This window comes from Abrus precatorius, unplaced genomic scaffold (assembly GCF_003935025.1).
Source record: "Abrus precatorius isolate BTA unplaced genomic scaffold, Abrus_2018 Scaffold2, whole genome shotgun sequence".
NCBI lineage: Eukaryota > Viridiplantae > Streptophyta > Magnoliopsida > Fabales > Fabaceae > Abrus > Abrus precatorius.
In genome coordinates this window covers 1089340-1098430 of record NW_020874362.1, presented here as the reverse complement: position 1 = coordinate 1098430, position 9091 = coordinate 1089340, and the positions used below count along the sequence as shown (strand labels likewise).

The 9091-nt window shown below is 34.4% G+C and overlaps 1 protein-coding gene across 2 annotated transcripts; it reads right to left on the bottom strand.

Moving 5' to 3' along the window:
- Window positions 1–703: 703 nt before the first annotated feature.
- On the bottom strand, window positions 704–7337 carry LOC113858460 (BTB/POZ domain-containing protein NPY4-like). 2 transcript variants are annotated; one of them, XM_027491125.1, is made up of 6 exons: window positions 6914–7337; window positions 6124–6466; window positions 5736–5903; window positions 3810–3879; window positions 2076–3251; window positions 704–1604 (listed from the first exon to the last, which is right to left on the bottom strand). In XM_027491125.1, the coding sequence occupies exons 3-6, from the start codon at window positions 5795–5797 to the stop codon at window positions 1029–1031; spliced, it is 1884 nt and encodes a 627-aa protein (XP_027346926.1). In that variant the 5' UTR covers window positions 5798–5903; window positions 6124–6466; window positions 6914–7337; the 3' UTR covers window positions 704–1028. The 2 variants fall into 2 exon arrangements, with proteins under 2 accessions (XP_027346926.1, XP_027346927.1); XM_027491126.1 differs by lacking the exon at window positions 6914–7337 and having other exon boundaries at window positions 6276–6295.
- Window positions 7338–9091: the final 1754 nt, after the last annotated feature.

The following is a 9091-nucleotide window of genomic DNA, read 5'->3' as shown; positions in this document are numbered from 1 at the left end:
TTCCCTTCATATACCTTTTAACTGTTGTTACTTTAGTTTTTGCTTACGCATGTTTTCGTGTTTCGACCTTTTAGGGCCCTCATGTCTCGTGTTTTCCTTCTTGTGGTACGGGATAATAATAATAATCACAACAACAGTAGTAGTATAGTGCTGGAATAGTGAAAGTATTCCTCACTATTTTGAAGCTAGCTTTTCCTACAGTGTTTTTCAGTGCAATTCCCCCTTTGCCACATAGTACATACAGAGAAGCGTGACATTAAAATTTTAGCGTGGACGATTCGCTTAAAATTTAACGTCCATCAGATTCTTTTTAAAAATGAAGGGTGCTAAGAAAAAAGGCAATAAAAAGTTTGTAGTTGAACCTTGATACTGGGCACAAGCATCATGCATACAGTCATTCATGAAAATGGTAAAATGAGTTTCAGCTATGGTACCTAAATTGAAGATTTTGAATGTTCTGATCTCTCAATCTCTCATATAAGGTATCTAATCTTAAGATATATTTGGAAATTTCAATTCTCCTTACGTAATGTCCCCTATATATTTTAATAATGTATGATAACCTGTTGCACCTTAAATTCAAAGTCCAATAGGTTTTGCAGCCCATATTAATGATCAAAAGAAACATTAATGACGGATCTAAGCTTAGTAATACTCCCAACACCAGCCATATCTGATTGATTCTGGTTTATCCTCCTTTTCCCTTTAATACTAAGCTTACAAATTTGGCAGTAACAAACCAGTCTCCAATAATAAAAAACTGGGCCACTCACTACTAATGCTCACCTCTAACCTAAGATCAGTAATGATTGACAGGATGTTGCGTTGCTATAGGGGTATGATATAAGCCACAATTAACACATACTTTTGGTGCTTCATTTTAGCCACATGCCAACATTTGCTCTATTACATTGAACTGATTGAAGTATCAGGTGGAAGATGTCAGTATCCTCTAACTCCTAATGCTCTATTTGAGTGAGATGATTATACAATAACTGAATGGGGCTCAGATGTCTGCAGAACATGGTCTACGATACTGAATGCCTCCTACTTCTAGAAGGGGTAGATTTTGTTTCCTCTACAACAGTAGAAGCAGGGCTCTCTGATGTATCAGAGCTAGTTAGCTCACCACTTCTTTCTTTGCTTGACCAAATCTTAGAGATTATCTTCTTTGGCATAACACCTTTCATTTTACTAGCAGCAACTTTCTCAGCATTGCCTTTACCACTTTCAATGCTGTTTCGGCTGCTAGCACCACTGCCTCCACCTGATAATTTTATTGTATCAAGTTCCCCTTTCAGAGATTTTATGTCCTCCATTGTTCCCCTAGCATCCCATTCCTCTTCAGTGTTGGTTGCAGTAGACCGTGAACTCCCATGTGATCCACCAAGAAAGGCATTGATGGAGCCAGGATGGTCTGGTGTGGCGTTGCCTCCTGAAGGTGTTGTGGCTCTCAGCTGCTCAAAGAAGAGAACCTGCACAATGACACGCATTGGAAGCCGCTCATTCTGTATAGCATGCATACAAGCCTCTGTAGACAACTTCCTGCAGTTCATCAACCTGCATATTCTTTTCTTCTCACTCTTGCTGATTCCAGGATGTTCCTGCGTGACATATGTGTCAGCGTTGGAAATGTGGTTAATACCAATGAGATCACTTCATTTGTTTATATTGACATAACCAATTTGGTGGCTTTAAAGATATGGTATATTATATCAGGACTATATGAAAACTCATCACACTAAATCGCCGTATAAATTTAGAGATGAGTATGTAACAGATAGTGTCAGTTAAGAGTTCATTATTATTAGCCTATTGGAATATCTACTGAGGAGGTAACACGAGGTAGATAACATCTCTAAATGTAGAAATGCACTAATTGAGTTTCCAGCATGCTCTCTCCAATTTTGGAAGCCCAGGTATACATTTATTATTATTATTATTATTATTTTGGTACATCCCCAGCTTTACATTTATTATTATTACTAGCAAATGTTTGAAATTTGAGCAGCTGGTACTTCCCATGATGTATATCATTTTTAGATCTGACAAGAAACTAGGTACAAGGAATTTACCTTTAAATACATGTCAATGGCACGATATAGGCCATCATGAGATGCTCTTGGAAAGCTTGAAACCAATTCAGCTAGATTAACAAACTTTGAAAGAGGCAAATGGGGATCCCGTGCAATCTCAGCAAGATAGCCATCCACCAGTTTTGCCACCTTAACCTTAGAAGCATCTGATCCCATCCTAGGACTTCTTATCTCTTGCAATTCATCTTCCAACAGAGAATCAGGCTGAACATCCTGATCACGGGCAACAAACTCTTCAACTAGCCTTTGCACAATGTCAACATCAAAAATTGCCTCACCAGCTGGGGCACGAATCAATAAATCAGACACCTTAGCTTCATCAAGGCACTGACCTATTCTCCTCATCAGTTCAGATCTCTCCAACTCTTCACATTCTGACAGAATAGCTACCCTTAATAACCTCACCAAGAAACTGAAAGAGACGCTGCCTGTGTCTGTGGGTAATAGATGGACTATGGTCTCCAAAAATAATCTACTCTTTACAATATCTTCTCCTTGGATCACACCCTTGTTGAAACCAGGCATCCTTCTTGAGGCATAAGCATTTAGAGCTTCTCCAATTACAGCACCAGAAACATAGCCTTTAGTTATAATTGTGGTTATGACCCGTTCATAGAGATCAAGTTGGAGATCACAAAGATCCTCCACCCACCAGTCATTTGGAACCAATTGTTGTTTCCTCACATTGTTGAAGTGAGGATCATTACCATTTTCAGATGGTAGCTTTTTCCTGTTATAGGTGTATGACCACTCCACCTTTGATGTATCAATTGAAGCCTTGGTGGCTATGGAGTCAATGCCATGGCTCACTACCTTAAGTTCCTCAGACCATGGAAGAAGAGATTTGGTAGTTTGAAGAACAATGATAGAGTCTTTCCAACTCCTAAAAATGCTGGAGTTGAGGAAGACTTCAATCTTGTAGATAAGATTTCCTTTCTCAAAAGTTTCATACATCTCAAGATATTCTCCTGCACAGCGAGCTGCAACAACGTTGTAAGCATTAAGAGTGACTGTCATACCATAACAGAACTTGACACATATTTCAAAAGCAGCAGGTCCACCAGGAATGTCATGGATATGGACTTCATCATTATTCTCCTCATTTGTGTTTGTAAGCAACTTTTGGAAGCGGGCACTTTTTGACAAGAGAGGAAACTGCATATATAGAGCAGCTTAGGGTCATGATTAGCGGTAGAAAAGACTATGAAGTCCATAATAAGATTCGTGGGTTTGCAATAGATTATTTTGAGGAAATAACCACTTTGTTTTGTTGCCCTTTGCCAACTTCACGAAGCTTTTGAACAAAAAGATTCTCAAGAAAGAAAAAAGCAATAACAAACTTGCAAACATGGATGTATCATGTAATAGAAATCACATACTGACATACATAAGCTGGCTCTACTTGAACTTGTCTTCATAATACATCAAGAATCAAAATTTCCATGGTGTTGAAGAGGAAAGAACGGATTAGACTAATTTACAACAGCATTTGACTCCATATTCTCCCTTTTAATAAGTATTCACTGAATATATGAAGATGGTTATCCTTCACCTCTATAATCAGAACTGAGAACTCTAATAGGAGGAATTGAATTACAGGCTTTCCAAAAAAGGGATCGAGAGATGCCCTAATTAACATGAAAAATTAGCAGTCGACATACACGAGTTATATATCATATTGCAATATCACCTCAATGTCAGATTGAATCTTACCTTATGGAGATAAAATTTTACATTTTCAACGTGAATAACTATGTCAGTTGCCAATTCAGTTGCCACATACCTGACAAAAATATGCTGGCACATGTTAGTTTTAAACGAACAAAACAAATCAAGGAGAATAGACAAAGAAAGAAGAAAAAATTACTGAACATAACACAATAAAAATGTGACATGCAAATTATTCAATGTAAGATCCTCGGGCATGTGCATATAAACTACCAACGGAAGGATCATTATGTCTATTTTCTCTAAATGCTTAAAGCACATGTTGGTAATACTGAAGGATTTACTGTTGTCCATTAAATATGGTGAAAGCGTAGAGTAGTTATCCAAATATAGTAAAAAAGTAATAGAAAAGTGAGTTGGTAACACAAGCACGTCCTATATATCAATGCCTACATAGAGTAAGAATGCGATAGGTAAAAAGAGTATATAATACATTATGTTTACAAAAATGTACCAAAAGAAAATATTACAAAGGTGGAAAATTTGATGTCATTCTAGATAAGCTTCCAGTTGGAAATTTCAATAAAAGATATAAGATTTATCTATTGGAGTTGAAAGTACTCAGACTTTAGTGGTTTGCTCCACAAATAACACTGTAGAAAAAAGCTCCTATAAACTCTCAAGATTTATTATACACATAGAAATGAAATTCCTATAAACTCTTACAAGTTACAGTGGCTGTCACTGAATCTATACAAACACAAAAAGCCAACCATCATCAGAATGTTCCTTCACAAACACACGCATGCACACAGAGTCTGTGGCTCTGTGCACCATGCAGATCAAGGTCATATCTAAACACGCACACACATGCGTGTAAAATCATTTATGCAACAAAAAAGCTTACAGGCTTATGTTAATCATATTTCTATTATTTACTCTGTTAACTAGAACAGCCATGTCAAATTAGCATGCAAATGGTAAACTGCATAGTAATCTATACATGTCTATTATTATTATTATTATTATTATCATTATTATTTATCTAGGAATATATAGATTTGTTCCTTTATTGATATCAGAATATGCTCAAGAAAAACTTCTTTTTTTAAAATGGGAAAGAAAGTGACAGGAACACTATATAGTATAGCCTCTCAATTAAACGACAAAGGAAGCAATGAATTGAACTCTTAAATTAATAATTAATATCATTCCAAAATATTTTCACACAAGAATTCATTAGAAAATGATACATCTCGATTATTAGATTTTTATTTTGAAACCTAAACACTCCGCATCTGACCAGAACTGCATAATAGTCCAACACTATTGACTGAAAGATAAATCTGTCTAGCCAGAGAAAAAAATTATTCCCATGAGTTTTAAAAAGGTTTTGAAAATTATTGTAGAGATGGCAGCGTATCCTCCAGTGATATAAAACACAGAGGAAAAAAAAAGGCAGATAGAGGAGTTCAATATCTATCTTCAATTTAATTAAGCTAATGAATCACAATCTAATAGAATGATGTATATGCATGAATTGCAAAGCAGAGATCAAACACCTCATAAATTTAGATGTCAAAATCTTCATGCGAGGAAATGGTAGTTTCTGATTTTGAGAATTACTAACAGGATAAAATCATAGCCCAAGCTTTTCTCTAGAAGAAACCGTCAAAACTGGCTATTTTAGTGTGTATATAAAAAATGAGAAGTCCAACAACACAAAAATCATGAAACTTGCAGTGATTTAATTCCCTATTGACTTGATTGTTCATAGTAGTGAGAAAAACACACAAAAATAATGAAATATTACCAGGAACCAAATTAATAAGTAACAAATTCCGGGAAGCCCAAAATACATATTCCGGAGCAAGAGCTAAAAAGAACAAAATGAAACAAACTCGCATATATATATATATATATATATAAGTGAAGTGAGGTTCTGAGTAGTGGAGGAGACTGATCTCATACCTGATATTATCACCATCATTCTGAAACGAATCTGGCTTAGATCCAAGTTTCATGAACTTCATCTTGGCCTAAGGAAATAACTATGTTGCTCCTTTTCTCTATCTGATACAAATCTTAGGTTCTACACTTCTACTACAGCTGCAAACACCTATCTCACAGTCTCCAACTCTGAAAGGCAAACCACCGACCCAAAGTTTAGATTTAATAACTTGCTAAAATCCAGAGTGAGGAAAGGAAGATCAAATAGAAATATGGTATATTTCCTATTAAGATCGAATATTTTCCTCAAATCGAGGGCCATTAAATGTGCCAAGATAGTTTATTAACATTTTTTATGTTTCTCTTTTGCTCACTTGAAATGGGAGGTTTCGAAGATCAGGTTACTTACTAAAATGGTAACATAGTCAAAGGACCCCAGCAAAGAATGGTCATGTTAGGAGACATTGCCAACAGAAACAGATTATCTCAAACATATTTATAATTTCTCAAAGACAGAATCAGAGAAACCCCACTTGGTCAAAACTGAGACCACCGCCAAACCTTGTTTAAATTTATGTTTCTGAATATAGATATTTGCTTCCTTTTCTTCTTTGTTTTTTTTACCAATAACTTATTTACACACCACTTGCAGCACCTTCACTGGTTTCTGAACCAATTGCCACGACCAAAACAACAACCTTTGCTATCTATGTTTCAGCTTTGTGTCTTTGTCCCTCTTCAAAGCCAGGCACCTGCTACAACACAAGACACTACGTATGAATTGAGAGAAGAACCACCGAAGCAATAGAAGGAAAGCATTAATTGAAAAGTATTAAGTGGTTTCTGATCCAAATAAAGAAAGATAATTTCCAAGACTATATTTATAGCCGGAAAGAAAAATAACATTTTTCTGAGAACCTGCATAGACATTGGAAATCTTCAACATTTTTTATGTTCTGCTTAATCCACAATACACCCAAAAGAAAAATGAAAATGAACAAAATAAAATCAAGCAGACCCAGTACAAAGAGAACAGATTATTATTGGAGCAATATATATTTTTTAAAAATTACTTTTTTTATTTTCTTTTAAATTCAGAGCACTTATATATTGGAGCAAACTGCAATGAACAAAGGGAATAGATAAAGAAGATGATGAAGGGACAGGAATGAATCTGAACAGAAGCACAGTATACGTACCAGACCCTGAATTGTTCTTCCCTTTCTGGGAATATAAATATTGGAGAAACTAAAGCAGATAGGAGGACAAAGAGAGTAATACAAGAAGAAGCAGATAAGAAGAAAGGAAAGTGGAATGGGCAGGAATAGAGTGAGAGCTAATCAAAGAGATCTGAAATCTGAATGCGTGTCTGGCTCTGGCAAGTAAGAAGAATCTAACATGGAGTGGCCACGACAAGAAACACAAAGTTCAATGCATGAGTAACACTATATCCTGAAAGAACAACCCCACATAACACGCAAACAACCCTTCAAAAAGATGAGGTGTTCCTCATCTTTGGCAGCCACCACAGCTACACAAACACAAAAGGCCAACCATCAACAGAATGTTCCTTCTCTCTCTCTCTCTCTCTCTGATCTATGCTTTTGGATGAACACCCTCGCCCCCACCATCACCACCCTTCTCTTCTTTCCCATTCTAATCTCTTAAGCTACAAAACAAAAGCATTGACAAAATAAACAAGGGTCCAACTTGTCCATCATTTATAGAAATAAATAATTGATTTATGTCTTTATAATTGAATAATGAACTTTATTAGTTCAGTTCAAGCTTGGATTTAAGTAAAGTAAAAGTAGCTAGCTTCTGTTAAAATGATGGGCACGATCTTGAGGCCCCTCACCACACTCTGCTTTCTCACTCCGTTTTTTCAGTGTCCACTGTGTCAGTGTTTGCATGCAATGTAATGGAATGGGAATGCACGCCCATCTGACAGGTTCCACTTTGTTGCTCTCTTCGCCAAACACAAACGACCCTCGTATGACCCCTCTTCATTAAGCAAACGAATCATTTTACACAATATTTTAATGATTCATAAAAAGAAATTACTTTTTCAATTAAAAAGTAAGATACACTATAAGAAAACTTTAAAGTTATTCATCATAGAGATGAAAATGACCCGTCCATATCTTCCACTTGTACTTGATAAAATGATAACTAATAATGATGTCCATGTCCCTCATTTTAATCCACCACTGCAGGGACGGGAAAAATATGCAACCTGAATATTTTTTTTTTTACATTTTTGACTTAAATATTTTAAAAATTAATGTTATTTTTAATATATGTATCATAAAATATTTTAAAATAAAAGATATTTAGAAAAATTTCTCACTTAAAACATACAAAAACCGTTTCATAATTTTTTATACAAGTTTTCTTATGAATACAAAATAAGAATTTTTAGCTATGTAAAACAGTCTCCACTGGTTAATTGATGTGTTTGACAGTAAAAATAAAATAAAATTCTGTAGCTGATGCTTTTATTCAAATGCATAAATTTATAGAAAAATATAAAATATTAATAAGAATACTGCATTGCAATTCCCACCATTAAATTGAAAAATTTTATTTCGTGAAGGAATTTCGTTAATTATATCAGTTTAACTGTAATCTTAGTTCTATATTTTACATTAACAGTGAATTAAAATTAAACTCAATTTTTATTTCAAAATTTTATCCGATAATTAAAAAAAATATAACAATGTATCATTAAATTACATAAATTAACAAAAAGTGCATAAATTATTTAAATAAAAATAAAACAGGACAAAAATATTTTTATTTAATTGTTTTATATTTATTTTTCTTTACAAATTTATATAGATGAATAATATCTCATATATGTATCGTATATTTATTAAATTATCAGGTAAAATTTTGAGTGAGGGATTCAACTTAAATAATTAAAGATTATCAAAAAAAATTGATTAATTAAAATGAAGAGATTCAAAATTACAGGAACAAAAAAGTGTTATTTAAAGGATCGAAGGCTATAAGCCAAGAGGGTTCTCTCCATCTCTTTGGAGCTGAATGGTATGAATTTTGGTGTAGCAGTTTATTTAGTCCCTCTCCTATTGGACAAACTGTGACCCCAATGCTTTCATTTTATCCAATCCATCCCACATGCAATGCTCCAATCTACTGCAATTCCAATGTCAACAAAAATTCAATTAAATTAGAATATGGTCACTGTTTTATCATATTCTCTTTGGAGAACGCATTCCCATGATAAATTGATAATGCTTACAAATATTATTTTTCTAACCGCAAGAGTCATTTTGCCAAAAGATAAGGAAATCAAATGCTTCACGAACCTCATCTCACGAACATAAATAATTAATATAGGAATATGTTTCACA